This window comes from Diceros bicornis, chromosome 28 (genome assembly GCF_020826845.1).
Source record: "Diceros bicornis minor isolate mBicDic1 chromosome 28, mDicBic1.mat.cur, whole genome shotgun sequence".
NCBI lineage: Eukaryota > Metazoa > Chordata > Mammalia > Perissodactyla > Rhinocerotidae > Diceros > Diceros bicornis.
Window position 1 is genome coordinate 28574602 of NC_080767.1, and position 19382 is coordinate 28593983.

The following is a 19382-nucleotide window of genomic DNA, read 5'->3' on the forward strand; positions in this document are numbered from 1 at the left end:
TAGGTTCTAGCTCTTTCTGGACATCCTGTAATTTTTCCTCCAGCCCTACAAGTGCTATTGCCTTCGTTAAAAAAAAAAAACTTATGGGTTGCCTCTCCCTGTATGCTCCTCAGCTCTTTTATCACCTGTATGTCCAGTTGCCTGTGTTAAATTCCCACTGTTTGAAATCCCTAGAATAGTAGTTTCTGTTTTCCTAATTGGACCCTGACTACTGATAAAATGTGTATGTGTGCATGTATGTGTACATGTGTGTGGTATAAGTCAATGCATATAAAATATTGTATAAGCACACGTGTGTGTGTGTATTCAGGGGTGAGTACATAAATGCATATAAAAGGAATATTGAGGGATAAGTTTTCCAAGGCAGAGTAAAGGGGGGTTTTCAATTTTCTCTATTTTTTCCTTTTATTTTCATTAGTTTTTGTAACAAACAGCTTTGTAGTTTTAAAATACATAGTTCTTTTTGAATGACTCAAAGTTTCCTAAGTAACTGTCTGCTCATCTGCTGGCAGCTCTAATGTCCTCACAGTTTTATATAGAAAGTAGACTAATATAGTTGCAGTGACTTCCTCTTATCCACACCTCTAGATAATCGCTTTCCTTAAACAATATGAGAAATGTATGTCTACTTGGATCAACAAAAATATTTCAGGTTTCATTTTCTTGTGACAGATTCTATTTTGTTCAATGTGATCCAACAAATAATAGTTCCTCAACGTTCACACAGGATATGAAATCACTATATTTCCATCTGATGTCAATATATTCATTCTGCAATTGCTACATCCTATGTTATATGATTCAAAATGAATGTGAGGAAAAGTATGAGTATGCTGTGTTGGTGGGCTTGCCATTTTGTTAGTGCTAAAATTTGTCAAGTGCTCACTTTCTAAGGAATGAGACAAAAAGATGCTCTTAACTTCAGAAACATGAACGAAGGGCTATAAAATTATACTGTTGCTCTAAGATTTTTATAATTCTTAACAGCCCAATAGAGTTTGACAGACTTAATATCAGCATTATGTTTTCTACGAAAATCCCAGCAGTACTCTGGTGATAAGAGTTTAGTGGGTTTATGGAGAAAGAAATACTTGTTTAAGTGACTTTCATCATGCCACACTGCTTCAATGTTATTTCTCTTGTCAGTCATGATTCCTTTTAAGCACTCCCTAGCAATACTGAGAACCTGAATCGGAGTGCCACCAAATACAGCAGCGTGGTAATAAAAATCTCCCCGACCAACAGGTATATATGCTTCTGAGAATGGACTTCTCTCGTAAGGTACATCTATAGGATTTGCATTATACCAATAAGCATGTATCTGAGCTACTGACTCCCCCAGAGTCTCCAATCCATATTTCCTTAAGAAGATTTGATCCACGTCCATGCAGAAGAGGAAGTCAACTTCATATTGGATGTGATCTACAACATGTTCGCTGATGGTCTTCATGCGCATCATACTGACATCTTGCCATCTCTTCTCTTGCTTAATTTCAAAAACTTTGATTGTGTGGAGGGGGCTCAGTGGTATCCATGGCATGTTGGAGAAATCATCTGTCAGGACATAAATTATGACTTTCTGGCCAACCATAAAATACTGATCAGCAGATAATAGAAATCTTCTCAAATAGTAGTGAAGGTATCTGTGAAGTAAGTAAGAAATAATTAAGTTCATCTTCTTATGTTTTAGAGGAACACATACTATTTAAATTACACCAAGTGTAGTTTATCCAGAAATGCCACTAAGCAACCAAATATTTGATATGCTTCTTGAGTTGTATTTAAGTAGTATAAAATAAAGTGAAATTATCTGCCTTTCCTCTCCCTGATGGGGTTCCGTGGATCATAGGAGAGAAGAGGAGTTCCTCACAAGAGGGAATGAAACTTGAGTGAGATCAGGAAACTGCACAGAGTCCAGAGCAAAATGAGAGCCAGACTTTTCAGGGTTATCAGAGCAATGGGAACTTGCTTTGAAGGTGTAGGCAAGAAAGGTCTTGAGTCATTGCAAGAGCAGTTATTGATGTCTGTGCCTTGCCTTATGAGTAGTCAATTATGCATAAAAGATCAGAGGTTGTATGGTCAGCCTTTAATATGGTGCTAGAACTGCTGGATTAGAAAGCAAAACTTTCTCATTTCCAGTCTCTCAAGCCAGTAAAGGATGCTCAGAGTGATAAATGGGCTCGGGTAAATTCAGAAAGGAAGGGTAATCATAGGTGGCTCAGCTTCAAATAATGTTTATATAATCATTAAAAATAAGTTCTGGGGCCGGCCCGGTGGCATAGCAGTTAAGTGCGCGTGCTCCGCTGCGGCGACCTGGGGTTCAGATCCCGGGTGGGCACTGATGCGCCGCTTGTCAAGCCATGCTGTGGTGGCTGCCCGTATAAAGTGGAGGAAGATGGGCATGGATGTTAGCCCAGGGCCGATCTTCCTCAGCAAAAAGAGGAGGATTGGCGACAGATGTTAGCTCGGGGCTAATCTTCCTCACAAAAAAATAAAAATAAAAAAATAAGTTCTGGATGTTAATCTAAGTTTTAAGAAATACAGCAGATGGGGTCACAAGAAAACTAAAATTATCAGGTAAATTATGAAAAATATCACAAAGTATTCTACTGAGCTGGAAGCTAGCAACTCCCAAGAAATCCAATTTATCCACATTTCTTTTCTGGCTAATGCTCTTGTATCATGTTTCAGAAATCTTTGCCTCTTCAACATAGTGAAAATATTCTTCTACATTTTCTTCTAGTAGCTTTATTGTTTTATCTTTCACAGTTAAGTCTATTATTCATTTGAATTATATTTGTGTATGGTGTGTTATAGGGCTGTTTTGCATTGGTCTCAGATTGTTGACATTGATGCTGTTGGCTAGGAATGCCTGGGGGCACTCACCTGGGCTCCTACTACTTGTGGTGGGACCCCCACAGACCTTTCCCCTACCAGAGCCAATGTTGTGGTTGGACCAGCCCTTGTGGTTCTTATTATGATTGCAAGATGCACCTCGGCAACAACCATCAGGGAACTTTGAAAAACTGAGGTTTATTACTCACAAGTCCAGGAGGGTACGGCATGCTGGGGCCACACAACAAGGTCGCAGGTAGAGAGAGAGAGAGAGCATGGACTGGGGGTTCTGCTTTTATTGGGGTGGAGGGTGGGGTGCCTAGGGTTTCACCAGTTCACTATTGGCGAATTTAAGACGGAAGGGTGAGAATTAAAGCATGGCAAGGAAAAAGCGGTCAGTTATCTAGGTTACCCAGGGCTTTCTAAAAGGGGACTCCATGGGTGGGGTGACCTGGCTCTTTATCTAGTGGTTTAGCTAGTAACCATGTCCCACAGCTGGCAACATGTTTATTTGAGATGGATGTCTTTGAAATAGACGCCTTGGCAATCAGAAGCTTCATGTCAGGCATTTACAATCAAAAAAGCTTATTGTCAGGCACTTACACTACAATGGCAAACTTAATTTTTTTCAATTTTTAAAAACTTTCTATTTTGGAATGATATTAGATTTACAGAAGAGTTGAGAATATATTATAGAGAGTTCCCATATACAATCTACCCACCTTCCCCTAATGTTACTGTCTTATATAACCATGGTACATTTGTCAAAACTAGAAAATTATCAGTGGTAAATTACTCTTATCTAAACCACAGATTTTATTTGGATTTCACCAATTTTTCCCCTAATGGCCTTTTTAGTTTCCAGGATCCAGTCCAGGACACACATTGCATTAGTCATGATGTCTCCTTAGTCTCTGCCAATCTGTGTCAGTTTCTCTCCTTGTTGTTCATGACCCTGACCATTTTGAAAAGAGCCCTGATCAGTATTCTGCAGAATGGCTGTCAATTTGGGTTTTTCTGAAGTGTTCTTAGGTAAAGTTAATTTTAATACAGTCACTTTTATCAGTCCTCCTGTTTTCAACCCACGTATACTCCTAATTTCAGAACAACTTGAAGACACTAATTCCTGAGACTTTCAGGGGTTCTTTAACACACAGAGGAGGTTTTATGGTGAAGTTAATGAGGCTTTGGCTTCAGTGCCCCTTCACTTACATAGGACCCTTCCAAGACTCAGTGTGTTCTATTGAGAGGAGGTGGGAAAGAATCAGAAGCTCCATCTGTGTCTTGAAGGTAACAAGCCCTGCCCCAGCATGGGGTCACTCTCTACGCCCTTCCCCTTCTGGGGAAGAGGTACACAGGAAGCTTCTTCTGTAAGGATTCCTTCCTTGCTTGCTTGCGTGCCTGCCTGCCTTCCTTCCTTCCTTCCTCCCGCCCTCCCTCCCTCTCATCCTCCCTTCCTTCCTCTCTTCCTTCTTCTTCCTTCCCTCCCTCCCTCCCTCTCTCTCTTTCTCCCTTCCTTACTTCCTCTTTCTTTACATGTTTTTTCTTTTTTAAGAACAAATTACTATCAATATTTAATAATAAGTTGCTATAAAGTTGATAAACTTTATAATTTTAATGGGTAATATGTACATTGTTCCACTTTACTTAATACTTTTTTGTACTTTCTTTTTATGATTTTGGTATTAGGGCAGTGTTTGCTTCATAAAATGAGTTGAGAAGTATTCCCTCTTCTTTTATTTGCTGAAAGAGATTGTATACAATTGATGTTAATTCCTGTTTAAATATTTGGTAGAGTTCTCCAATGAAACCATCTGGGCCTGGAGACTTTGGGAATTTTTAAAATTATGAATTCTATTTCCTCAGTAGCTATAGGTCTATTCAAACGATCTATTTCATGTTGAGTGAGTTGTGGTAGTTTGTGCTTGTCAAGGTCCATTTCATCTAAGTTGTCAAATTATGTGTGTAGAGTGTTTTGTAGTACTCCGATTGTTCTTTTGATGTCTGCAAGGTCTGAGGTGATATACCCTGTTTCTTTCCTGATATCAGTAATTTGTGTCATTTTTTTTCTGTGTCAGACTTCCTGGATAGTTGTGAATTTTATGATCTTTTTCAAAGAACCAGCATTTTGTTTCATTGATTTTTCTCTGTTGCTTTTCTGTTTTCAATTTCATGGATTTCTGCTCTCTTTATTATTTCCTTTCTTCTTCTTGCTTTGGCTTTATTTTGCTCTACTTTTTCTAGATTCTTGAGATGGGATTATTGATAATCTCCTATTTTCTAGAATAAAAAGCCTGAATGTAAAGGACGTTTGGCATTACCTACCTTCCCACAGCAAACACAGTCAACCCCACTGTAATTTTATGCTTTGCATAATAATTTTCCAATATTCCCTCATCGTAAGTGCCATGCCACACAACCGGAGCTGACCACTTGGTAGTAGTCAAGTTCATGGATGCACTGTAAGAAAGAGGTAAGAATTATGAACAAAATGCCCTTTAATAAAACTGCAGTAGATGTTACTAGTGTTTAAAGCCTGTGTCTGACTGCGGCATTTCCTCAGTCCTAAACCAAGGCCTTGATGGTTATGATACACTGGAGAAAAAACTTATCAGAAATGGCCAGTCATTATAAAAGTACACATACAGATTAGTTATACTACGATTCCAAGATATTTGAAGATACATAGTTGAAATGTTGCCCAAAGTCTAAAGTAACAATTTCTCTTATATTTGGACAAGATCTCTTGGTCTTAGGCTTTTTGACATTGATTATTTTCAGAGGCCATATTTTGAAAATGAACATCCCAGTTTTCATAATCTGAAGTGCTGCCAGTGCTAATATTACTGCATACTGTCAGAATCAACTTTGTCAGAACTCTGGAAGAGGTTTAGAGGAACCGAGCAAAAGTTAAATGAAAAAGATGACTCAACATGGTAGGAGTAGGAAAGCTTTTTGGTATTTCAACTTAGCCTTGCACCAACTCCCTCTCCAGTATAGCGGTTGTATTGAAAACAGCAAACCATGTTCTCAGTGTGGGTGTCTGATTCTAGAGGGAGAAGAGTGGATCTAATTCCCAAGGAATTGTGTGTGTTTGTTTTGACCTGCCTGCGAGTTCCCAGAAGGCCTGACTCATAGTGCTTTCCTTTGTTTCACTTACTCAGAACTCTCTCAGAGTGGAGCCAACCTGATGGCCTAGTGGTTACAGTTTGGTGCACTTCACTTGACGGCCCGGGTTTGGTTCCCAGGTGCAGACCACAGCATCCCTCTGTCAGTAGCCATGCTATGGTGGCAGCTTACATAGAAGAACTAGAAGGACTTACAACTGGAATATACAGCTGTGTACTGGGGCTTTGGAGAGGGGGGAGAAAACGGAGAGGAAGATTGGCAACAGATGTTAGCTCAGAGAGAATCTTTCCCAGAAAAAAAAAAAAAAAAAAGACTCTCAGAATGGAAAAGTGGCCAAAGGGTGGGCGTTCCTTGAAAACATTTTAAAAAAGAACACGTCCTTGCCACCTGAGGCAAAAGATTACAGGTGGAATAAACATTAGATATCCTGAAAGCCTGGGAGGAAAAGTTTGCAAGAGAGTTCTTTGGGAAGTATGGCCTTTGACAAGATCCTGTGTATAACAAGGAACTGAGAAATCCATGTGCATGTTCAGGGTAGGATGCATGCTCAGAAAAGATCTGTGAAGACCCTAGGCTTTCACCTCTGGCTGATATTTAGGCTCAGTGCAAGCAGAAAGTGAAGGCTCAGGCAGAGTTGTAAACAGCTGGGCTGTGTTGAAGGAAGGCCCAAACACAGAGCCAATCTTTAAAGACTATGAGAGGGTTTTTTTCTTCTTATCTTCTTTTCCTTCTCCTCTTCATCATCATCATCTTCTTCTTCTTCTTCTTCTGTCCTCCAACCCCCACCCCCACCTCTGGCTCTAGGCATTTAAGGAGATCTGTGTCAAACCACTAGCTGACCCCAAGCTAAAGGAACAGAGACTTCTGAGAACAAACAAGACAAAGAATACAGACTTTTAGAAAAATCACTAAACAGACAAACAACTACAACCCACAGCAAGCAAGAACAACTCTGAGGAGGCAAAAGAATCGGATTTCCAGAATGACCACATAATAATATTCAAAATGTCTAGTTTTCAACCAAAAATTATGAGGCATGGAAAGAAACAAGAACATGTAGCCCATTCACAGGAAAAAAAATAACAAAAACTGTCCCTGGGGAAGCCCAGACATTTGGCTTTCTAGACAATGACTTTATTTATTTATTTATTTATTTATTTATTTATTTATTTATTTATGTATGTGTGTGAGGAAGATCAGCCCTGAGCTAACATCCATGCTAATCCTCCTCTTTTTTTGCTGAGGAAAACTGGCTCTGAGCTAACATCTATTGCCAATCCTCCTCCTTTTTTTCCCCCAAAGCCCCAGTAGATAATTGTATGTCATAGTTGCACAGCCTTCTAGTTGCTGTATGTGGGACGCCGCCTCAGCATGGCTGAAGAAGCGGTGCGTCAGTGTGCGCCCGGGATCTGAACCCGGGCCACCAGTAGCAGAGCGCGCACCCTTAACTGCTAAGCCACGGGGCTGGCCCTAGACAATGACTTTAAATAAAGTATATTAAATATGCTGAAGGAGCCAAAGGAAACCATGGACAAAGAACTAAAGGAAATCAGGAGAACAATGTCTCAGCAAATAGAGAATATCAACAAAGAGAGAGAAATTATAAAGAGGAACCATACAGAAATTCTGGAGCTGAGAAGTGTAATAGCCGAAATGAAAAAATTCACTATAGGCTCTCAACAGCAGATTTGATCAGGCAAAAGAAAGAATCAAACATACACAGAACACTTTAACCAACAAAAGAATATATATACTCAAATATACATGGAACAGTCTCCAGGATAGATCATATGTTAGGCCATAAAACAAATCTCAATAAACTTAAAATGGTTGGAAACATACAAACTATCTTTTTCATTGACAATGGAAGGAAATTAGAAATCAATAACAGAAGTAAATCTGGAAAATTCACAAATATGTGGAAATTAAACAACACACTCTTAACCAATGGGTCAAAGAAAAAATCACAAAGGAAATTAGAAAATACATTGAGATGAATAAAAGTGAAAATACAACATACAAAAATTTATGGGAAGCAGTGAAAAGCAGTACTCAGAAGGAAATGTATAGCTGTAAATATCTATATTAAAAAAGAAGAAAGATCTCGTATTAGTAGTCTAATCTTCCACCTTAAGGAACTAGGGGAAAAAAGGAGCCAACTAAACCCAAAGCAAGTGGAAGGAAGAAATAATAAAGATCAGAGCAGAGACAACTGACATAGATAAAAAGAAAAACAATAGAGAGAATCAATGAAACCAAAAGTTGGTTGTTTGAAAAGACCAACAAAATTGATAAACCTTTAACTAGACTGACCAAGAAAAAAACAGAAATGACTCAAATTATTAAAATCAAGAATGGAATTGAGAACATTACTACAGACCTAACAGATATGAAAAGGTTTATAAGAGAATACGATGAACAACTATACACCAACATATTAGATAACCTGGATGAAATGAACAAATTCCTAATAACACACAAACTACCAAAACTGGATCAAGAAGAAATAGAAAATCTTAATAGACCTATAACAAGTAAAGAGATTGAATTGGTAATAAAAAATCTCCCAACAAAGAAAAGCCCAGGACCAGATGGCTTCACTGGTGTATTCTACCAAACATTTAAAGAATTAATGCCAATCATTCTCAAAGTCTTCCAAAGAAATAGAAAAGGAGAGAAACTTTCTAACTCATTCTATGAGGCCAGTATTACTCTGATACCAAAGCCAGACAAAGATATCTCAAGAAAAGAAAACTATAGACCAGGATTCATTATGAATATAGATGCCAAAATCCTCAGCAAAATATTAGCAAACTGAATCCAGCAGCATATTAGAACCCCACCATGACCAAGTGGAATTCATTCCAGGGATGCAAGGCTGGTTCAAAATACATATATCAATCAATGTAAAACGGCATATTAACAAAATGAAAGAAAAAAAAACATGATCATCTTAACTGATACAGAAAAGGCATTTGACAAAATCCCACACTCTTTCACCATAAAAATACCCAATAAACTAGGAATAGAAGGGAACTTCCTCAACACGATAAAGGGCATCTATGCAAAACCCACAGCTGACATCATACTTATTGTTGAGAGACTTAAAGCTTTCCCCCTAAAATCAGGAACAAGACAAGGATGTCTGTTTTATCCACTTCCATTCAACATTGTATGGGAAGTTTAGCCAGAGAAATTAGGCAAGAAAAAGAAAATTGGAACGGACGAAGTAAAACTGTCTCTACTAGCAGAGAGAATTCTAAGAAATCTACAAAAAATCTATTAGAACTAATAAATGTTGCAGGATACAAGATCAACATGCAAAAATCATTTTTGTTTCCATACACTAGAAATGAACAATCCAAAAGTGAAATTAAGAAAACAACTTCATTTACAATAGGATCAAAAAGAATAAAATATTTAGGAAAGATGTAACCAAGGAGGTACAAAACTTGTACAATGAAAGCTATAAAACATTGTTGAAAGATATTAAAGAAGGCATAACTAAATGGGAAGACATCCCATGTTTATGGATTGGAAGGCTTAATATTGTTAAGCTGGCAATACACCACAAAGTGATCTGCGGATTCACTGTAATCCCTGTAGTGGGTTGAATAGTGTCCCCCCGAAATTCAAATCCACTTGGAATTTCAGAATGTTACCTTATTTGAAAATAAGGTCTTTGCAGATGTAATTAATTATGGTGAGCTAATTCTGAATTAGGTAGGGCCCTAAATCCAATGACAGGTGTCCTTCGAAGTAGACAAAAGAACACACAGAGGAGAGACACAGACAGGAAAGCCATGTGAAGACAGAGGCAGAGTTATGCTACCATGAGCCAAGGAATGCTTGGGGCCACCAGAAGCTGGAAGAGACAGGAAGGATTCTTCCCTAGAACTTTCAGAAGGGGCATGGCGCTGCTAACATTTTGATTTTGGATTTCTGGACTCTAGTACTGGGAGAAAATAAATTTCTGTTGTTTTAAGCCATTCAGTTTGTGGTAATTTGCTATAGCAGCCCTAGGAAACTAATACATTATCAATTTTCCAACTGCCTTCTTCTTCTGGAAGTTGAGCCTAAAATTCATAAGGAATTGCAGGGAACCCAAATAGCCAAAATAATCTTGAAAAAGAACAAAATTGGAGGAAGACTCACTTCACTTCCTGATTTAAAAACTTACCACAAAGATACAGTAATCAAAACAGTGTGGCATTGGCATAAGGATAGACATATAGATCAATGGAACAGAAGTGAGTCTGTAAATAAACTCATACAACTATGATCAATTAATTTTAAATAAAGTTATTAAGACAATTCAATAGGGAAAAAATAGTCTTTTCAACAAATTGTGCTGGGACAACTGAATATCCACATAAAAAAATGAAGTTAGATCCTTATCTCACACCATATACAAAAATTAACTCAAAATGGATCAAAGGCCTAAATATAAGAGCAAAAATAATAAAACTCTTAGAGGAAAACTACAGTAAATTTTCATGATCTTGGATTTGACAATGATTTCTTAGATATGACACCAAAAGCACAGGCATCAAAAGGAAAAAAATAGATAAATTGGAGCTCACCAAAAAACAAAATTTTGTGCATCAAAGGACACTAACAAGAAAGTGAAATACAACCCACAGAAAGGGAGAAAATATTTTTAAATCATATATCTTATAGTCAAGTATCCAGAATATATAAAGAACATTTATAACACAGCAATAAAAAGACAAACAACCCTATTTAAAAATGAGCAAAGAATTTGAATAGACATTTCCGTCTATATACAAATGGGCAATAAGCACATGAAAAGATGCTTAACATCATTAGTCATTAGAGAAATGCAAATCAAAACTATAATGAGATACCATTTCACACACACTAGGATGACCATAAGAAAAACAAAACCCCCACAAAACATAAAATAACAAGTGTTGGAAAAGATGTGGAGAAATTCAAACCCTTATACATTGTTAGTGGGAATGTAAAATCATGCAGCTGCCATGGAAAACAGTTTGATGGTTCCTCAAAATCTTCAACATAGAATTACCAGGTGACCCAGTAATTCCACTTATAGCCAAGAGAAGTAAAAACACGAATTCAAATTAAAGCTTGTACATGAATGTTCATAGCACCATTATTCATAATAGACAAAAAGTGGAAACAACCCCCTGTCCATTAACTGATCAATACAGTATGTCCATGCAATGGAATGTTATTCAGCTATAAAAAGGAATGAGGTACTGATATGAAGTACTGATAGATGAACCTTGAAAACATGCTAAGTGAAAGAAGCCAAACACAAAAGGCCACATATTATACTCCATTCATATGAAATGTCCAGAATAGGCAAATCCAGAGAGACAGGAAGCAGATTAGCGTTTGTCGGGCACTGGGGAGAGGGCAATGAGGAGTTATTGCTTACTGGGTACAGGATTTCCTTTTGGTGTGATAAAGATATTGTGGAATTGGGTAGTGGTGATAGTTGCACAACATTGTGAAGATTCTAAAAGCCACTGACCTGTACATTTTACAGTGGTTAAAATGGTGAATTTTACACGATGTGACTTTTACCACAATAAAAAAAATAGTGAACTACAGAGAGAAAATAGTCCATAATATATAACTGATGATGAGACTGTATCTAGAATATGAAGAGAACCTCTTCAAATCTATAAGAAAAAGAAAAATAATCCAACTGGTAGGGGGGATATGAACTGGCATTTGACAAAAGTGAATATCCAATTGGCTAATATTCGTATGAAAAGGTGTTCAACCTTAATGGTCATCAAGGAGAAAAGATGAAAAATGTGATGGGAACTGAAGTGCAGTTGGAAGAAAAAGATTATATTAACTATTTCAGAACCTGTTATGGACTGAATTGTGTCTCCCCCAAATTCATGTTGAAGCCCTAATCCTCAGAGTGACTATTTGGAGAGAGGGCCTTTAGAGAGGTAATTAAGGTTAAATGATTTCATAACGGTGGGGTCCTAATCCAATAGGACTGGTGTCCTTATAAGAAGAGGAGGAGACATCAGGGATGCATGTGCACAGAGAAAAGGCCATGTGAGGACACAGCAAGAAGACAGCCATCTGCAAGCCAAGGAGAGAGGCCTCGGGAGAAACCAAACTTGCCGACGCCTCCATCTTCGACTTCCAGGCTTCAGAAGTGGGAGAAAATAAATTTCTGTTGTTTAAGCCAAAAAAAAGTAATGGGAATTGAATTTTTATCAGTAGGCTATTTGAAATCTATTTAAATGATGATACAGTTTTCTTCTGTGTTCAGTTGTTATGGTGAATCATCACCTTGAATTACGAAGACCTGCCTTGTCTTGTTGGTGGGATTCTGTGCCAGTTAATAAGCTATTGTCTTTCACAAAGAAACCCACCACACTATACTCTGCTTTATTATGCTGAGCTGGAATCTGCAAACCACATTTCTTCTTTGACAGTGGGCACCCATTTTTAAAAATGCAATCCAAGATACATCTGCTCGCCAACATTTGGAATGCCAGTCGTGGTGTTGTTGCCATATATTAACTTCTATTGAGCATTCTACAGATTAATCTCACATGTGTTAAATTTGGAATTCTTACTTGGGAAAAAACCAGTCTGATAGCATTAATTCTTCTGGTGGAGTATCCACAGACCTATAGGAAAAATAATGCAAAGAGTCAAACTATATCTACTAGAGTGTGAGATAATCCAGTGTCTATCAAATCATGGGCTATTTTATAATAAGATGTAAAATACAAAATAAGCATGAAGCAGTAAGAAAAACAATGATGAACTTTGATGGTAGTGGCATGGAAAAATCATGATTCCCAACCTCAACCTAACTGTGTGCTGCCCAGAAATCGTTATGTGTTTCCACAGTTCTCGTTCACCTTCTTCTAATTTACAGAGAAAATAGCAGCCATCAGATGAAATCTCTCTCAACTTTCTACCACCTCACCTCCAAATTTACCTATAGCACTGAATTTTTTTCCTTCTATCACAATGGAAATATATCCCTCCTTTTGTCTAAAGTTAGGCTTCAATACCCTATCTGGGCAGGAGCCTTGATTTGATCATTGTTCCCAGAAGGATTTCTCCTAGGCCCTCTATTTGATCATCTGACACTCTTCTGGGCATTTCCCGTGGCTTCAAATTTTTATGTGCAACTAGGCTTCTCCCAGGAATTTAAGACTCGTATATCCAACTGTGTTCTGAAGTCTTCTACTTGAAGTTTGCACAGACACCACAAAATGAAGATGTTGAGGTGTTAAAGTCATCATCTCTTCCCCGAAGTAGGTCCTCTTCATAGGTTGCCTTATCTCACTGGATCCACTTGGATTGACAAGGCAGAAATATGAGCGACATTCTACACTCAGAGCACTCCCCAAATCCCAACATCAAATCCATCTCTAAACCCTGCTGGTTTTACCTCCAGAACATCTCTCAAATCCATCCCCTATCTCCCTTCCTTGCCGCCACACGACTTCAAGTCACTATCATCTCTTGTCTGGGCTACTGCAATAGCCTCCTAATTGGTCTCACTGTTTGTTCACTTAAAAAAAAGACTTAGTGGTATGAAAAATTTCCAACGTACACAAATGTAAAGAAATTAATATAATGAACCTCCATATTCCCATCTCCCCAGAATTAACAACATTCTGCCCTCTCTGCCTGTCTTTGCATTGCCCCTTTTCAACCCATTATCCACATTTCCCCTCTGCTTCCGGTGTCATGTTTCTGAAGCTCCAATGTTACCATGTCGTAATTCTGCTTAACAGTGTACAGTGGCTTCCCCTTGTCCTAAGGATCATGTCCACATTCCTTATATGGCCACAGTGTTCTGCATGATCTGTCCCTTCACACTGTTCCAGCCACATCTCCTACCTAGCCCCACACTTATAATTTTCCAGCTTCACTGGCCATTTTTTATTTCCTTAAACATGCCACAACTTCAACCAGCGAATTCCCACATAGCCTTCAGGTCTCATTTTAAATATTCCTTCCTGAGGGAAGTATTCCCTAATCTGTTAGGTGAGGTTAGATTCCCTTCATTAATAGCTAATACATATTGAATGCTTTCTTAATAATCATCTAATTTAATCCATAGAGCACCTCTATGAGATAGGTAGTGTTATTAATATTCCCATTTTACTAGATAAGGAAACTGAGGCACAAAGAGCTTTTATTATCTTGTCCATAATCACACAGTGGGTGGAAAGACAAGCCATTGTGCCTGAGTCCTTACTCCTCCTCCTCACGATATACTCTAATGGCGGCCTGGAGAGCTGATCCCGGGCTGAGTTAATGAGGGGATTGGCAGCTCTGGAGCTGAGTCCTATGTCATGAGACTGTCTTTGTGCCTGTGTACACAGACAGGAGTAACTGCAATGTCAGGGTTGTGACTGAGACGTAGCATTCTACCCAGGTCCCCACTTCCATTGACAGCGATGCTTTTGGATGATGAGTATTAGGATGTTAAGGCTATAGAATCTGGATGCTAAGGAGAACTAATGTTAATAGATTGTATTGCATTGAATACATTTTCACCAGAAAACATTTTAAAGCATTCCTCTCCCAGCCTCTGCTGGAGCAGACTTTCCTTGAATGTTCCCACCTTTGCTTAGGGGTTTTCCTGCTGTTTTCAGGTGGTTGAAAGTTACTGCCTCCTGTTAGAGATGGCTATATAGAGAGGAAACATACTTTGCTCGGTACATGAAAACCTTCTTACTCTGTTATTTTTGAGCATAGCGCAGCTCACCCAAGTATGGAGCCATGGTTTTAGTGGGGGTGTTGTAAATCATAGAACCGTCAGAGAGACAGGGCCCCTAAACACAGCAAGCGTCAGAAAAGATAGTTACATTCACTGCACTATGTGGGTTCCCATGACTGTAGGGAGAAACTAAAGAACATATTATGATTTTGGATCTTGCACAATTTGGGGGGAAGTTTCTTCTCTGCGCACATTCTGATGGCATGATTTTGTAGGTGGCGTGTGGTTAATACAATCTGCTGAGAGTCTTTTAGCCAAGATTTTACTCCTGGGTGTTTGCCCAGAGCTTTAAAAGACCCAAGGTTCCTGGTGGCTGGGTTCTGGCTCCTGTAACACATTCCCGTAACCAGGTCCCACTCCTCTATCAGAGATGGCACTCTGCCAGTCTGCTCTTTCTTTGACTCCTAGTACGCTGACCTTAAATGAATTTCTCTCCAAGAAGCGTCTGTAAAATTGCATTGGTTTACTCTGCCCGCAGGAACCAAGGACCTGCATGTACTCCATTGCCCTCCAACCAGTTTTGTCCTCAAGAAGAGGTCATAGCATATTCATAAATAAAGACTTACCAGCACCGATACATCCTCTGTAGTTTCTTTGGGCTTAGGATAAATGAAAGGCATTATATTAATTTTAAACTTATATAAGGAGTTTCCACATTTAAGATGACTAGAGTTATATTCCATCAATCCATTTTATTACCTAATATTACCAAATATTTAATGAACACATAATATCATGGAGGGAATGTTTGCCTCCCCCTCAAATTCATATGTTGAAATCCTAACCCCCAACCTGATGGTATTAGGAGATGGGGCCTTTGAGAGGTGATCAGGTCATGAAGTTGGAGCCCTCATGAATGAGATTAGTGCCCTTATAAAAGAGACCCCGGAGAGCTCCCTCATCCCTTCCACCACGTGAGGACACAGCAAGAAGATGGCCATCTATAAACCAGGGGGAGGCCTTCATCAGATACCAAATCTGCTAGTGGTTTGATCTTGGACTTCCCAGCCTCAAGAACTGTGAGAAATAAATTTCTGTTGTTCATAAGCCATACAGTCTATGGTATTTTGTTACAGCATCTTGAAGAGACTAAGACACATGCTATGTGCCAAGTACATTGCTGGTTATAGAGATATAGTACTGAACATGATAAAAATCACTGCAGTTAAGGACCTCATATGCTATTTCTTAAAAAACAACAATAACAATGAATTCTGTGAGGTATAAATGAAAGAGAAGCTTGCTTAATATCATTAAAACAATGAAATTTGCTAATTGCCAATGAAATCTTTCTATTAGTCTCAAATATGCAGAGGGCAAATACCATACATAGTTCCTGGAGTCACAAATGTTAGGGATTTTTTTAAAGAAGATGCCACCTATTTAAAAAAGGCAGTTTCTCTATAACATTTACATTTACTAACATTACACTGCCATAATTACAAGGTAACTGTCTTGGTAGCTTAACATTGCTTCTCCTCACACATATGGGCCTACAAAAATTACATTTAGCTTTGTTCCCATTAGAAACAAACAATTTTTATGCTGAGGCCATGTTTATGCTGATATATTTGCATATCATTTGGGTATATTTGGATTGATACATTTGATGCTGATTTATTCAGCATCCACCTTTCTGACATAAGCCTGTCACCCTTCTGACATGCCAGATCCTTACCAAACACCAGAATAAAATATTCATTAACTTTTTAAAGTTACCTGATATGATACTTTCTATGTAAGGCCCATAGAAACAATAAAAGCAATAACAATTGAATTGTTTTTCTTTTGTATCTCATCCTTTCCTGGGAGGAAAAAGAAACAGGGTAAAGGTAGATTAAATAAACTACAATGTATACAGAGTAAGCTGTGTTGAATCCTGCCAATCCATGACTTAAACTAGATGATTTAATAGCTGTTGGCTAGGATTTAAGGCACCATCGGTCCTTGGATGTCTCTCTAAATGAAAATAGAATTGAGTCAGTGGAGACACGGTTTATTTGAGCTACCTGCCCAAAATATTAGGACGTCAGCTGGTCTAAGCTGACCTTGATACAGGAGGTCTTATAACCTTCATTTGCCTTTTCTCAAGTACAAAGAGCTTTTTTTACAGAAAGGAAAAATACAAATACCATGTCCCAGCCTAACTCACAGGGTGAGGTGTCAGAGAAAAGAGATAGTTATGAAAATACTTAAAGAGTTGTATAAGAATTATTATTTTTAATTAAATAATATTATGAAGTTGATCATTCCAAGAAAGATGATAAGACTGATAACAGCATTAAATATATGCCCCTTCTCAAAAGTATTTTAATATAAAAGTGATTCAGAGCACTGACTGGAGGCTAAAGTATAATTTTTAGATTATTTGTGCTTTGACCTTGGAATTTTCGCCATCAAGTTTACAAAACTCCTTTGTGATATTTAATCTATGCAATATGAAATTGTCTGTGTGCAGAAAAGGAATTGGATGTGGCTCAATTTTGATGAAATTAAGGACAAACTCTTACCTTTTGTTTTTCTAAGATCACAGGAATTTTATACAGCTTCTTCCTTGGAGATTTAACATTTATGGTGTAGTGGTTTGGGAAGATATGTGGAGAATCTTAAGAGGGCAGACAGTTTTCAAGCAGGACATTTTGAGGCCTTTCAAAAATCATGAATCAGATCACCTACTATTGGTTCTATAGCACTCTCTGGTTTGTGTGTTTATTATTTCAGGCTTCTGTGAAGGATGATGTCATCAGATTCTCTTTTGATGATGAAATAACTAGATACTTGTAATCATAACAATTCATGTGCCAGTAGCTTCTCTTTGTCATTACCAGGGGACTAGATTTTGTCCCATTTGAAAAAACATAGGATGATTTAAGTTCCTTTCTTTTCTTGGGGATTTTTTTTAAAGCTTTATAATACATTTTTTTTAAAGATTTTTTTTATTTATTTATTTTCCCCCCAAAGCCCCAGTAGATAGTTGTATGTCATAGCTGCACATCCTTCTAGTTGATGTATGTGGGATGCGGCCTCAGCATGGCCGGAGAAGCGGTACCTCGGTGCGCGCCTGGGATCCGAACCCAGGCCACCAGCAGTGGAGCGCACACACTTAACCGCTAAGCTACAGGGCCGGCCCTATAATACATTTTTAATTGAAGTATAATTTACATAAAATAAAACATGCAATTTAAGTACGGTTTATTGGATTAGTTACACATGTACATGTGTGTATAAAACCCACTTTAATTAAGATATAGAACATCTCCATGAGCCCAGTAACTTTTCTTGTGCCCCTTTGAGTCACTACCCTCCCCCATCCAGGAAACCAGTGTTCTGATTTCTATCACCATAGCCGAGTTATTTCTGCTATAAAACTTCATATAGATAGAATTGTACGGCATGCAGTCTTTCCGTTTGGCTTTTTTCACTCCAAGGTTTTTCAATTCACCCATGTTGTTGTGTGTATCTCACATCATACAAGAAATTAATTCAAAATGAATTATAGATCTAAGCATAAAAGCTAAAGCCACATGCTTTTAGAGAAAAACATAGGAGAATATCTTTGTAACTTGGGGATAGATATAGGTCTCTTAGCTGACAGAAAACAGCAACTAAAAAATGATAAATTATACTTCATCAAAATTAGAAAACTTCTGCCCATCAAAAGACACCATTAAGAAAATAAATAAGTAAGCCATTACTATTCACCAATGTTTTACAGTTACCTGAAATAATACATACCATACATGATCTATACAGGAAATAAAATCCATATCCATGTTAGAAATTTCCTATTGATTTCCATTCTTCCTACAAGGAAAAAAAGGAGGTAATGAAGGAGGGTAATAAAATAATACAGAATTAGAGTCTGTTTTAGGTCACAGTAGAGTAGATTATAGCAGAGTAATGCTCCCATAGATGACAGTCATGAGCTCTGGATGAAAAAAAAAAAGTTAAATAAAACTATTTGAAGGCAAAGGAGTGGGACCAAAAACAGGCTATCTTTGAAGGAGGGAAGTATATTGGGTAAAATTCACATTTATACAGCTTTTCATTTGAGGTTATCCCCAATTCACACAGAGCTCGGTGGCTAGAACTCACATGGAAGGACTTGAGGAGTCAGAGGATGGAGTTGGTAGATTTAAAGGAGGCTAAAAAGTAATAGGGAAAATCCCAGAAAGAAGGAGACACAGAATGGGGTACTCCAAAATCTGCATAGAAACTGACCAAAACCTTGGATGACAACTGAACTGTCCATGCATAAGAAAGACTGATGTTTCCCCAGGAAATAGCAACGTCAGGCTATAAAAATTGAGCAATTTCAGCTCATACCTCCTACAGGAGAAACGGGGTTTGAAATTTGAGTCCCGTCCAGTCAATTATCTGTTCATACAAACATTTTCACTTTTTCAGCACTTTTCAGAGGAAAATAACAGAACCAGAGTTTCTACAACATGTCATCCATAACGTCAGGTATACATTTTGAAAAGTTACTAGACATGCAAAGAAACAGGAATATGTGACCCACAGTGAAGAGAAATGGACCCCAATATAATTCAGATGTTGGAAGCGGTAAACAAGGACTTTAAAGCAGGTATTATAAAAATATTTGAGGATTTAATGTAGAACTTGGTCAAAATGAATGAACAGGTAGGAA

General features: G+C 38.0%; 1 protein-coding gene across 2 annotated transcripts; it reads right to left on the reverse strand.

The window, feature by feature from the left end:
• Positions 1-415: 415 nt before the first annotated feature.
• Positions 416-17547, reverse strand: LOC131393285 (N-acetyllactosaminide alpha-1,3-galactosyltransferase-like). Of its 2 annotated transcripts, none has more exons than XM_058523921.1 (5): positions 17408-17547; positions 15298-15330; positions 12561-12614; positions 5161-5295; positions 416-1643 (listed from the first exon to the last, which is right to left on the reverse strand). In XM_058523921.1, the coding sequence occupies exons 2-5, from the start codon at positions 15309-15311 to the stop codon at positions 950-952; spliced, it is 897 nt and encodes a 298-aa protein (XP_058379904.1). In that variant the 5' UTR covers positions 15312-15330; positions 17408-17547; the 3' UTR covers positions 416-949. The 2 variants fall into 2 exon arrangements, with proteins under 2 accessions (XP_058379904.1, XP_058379903.1); XM_058523920.1 differs by lacking the exon at positions 17408-17547 and adding an exon at positions 16451-16551.
• Positions 17548-19382: the final 1835 nt, after the last annotated feature.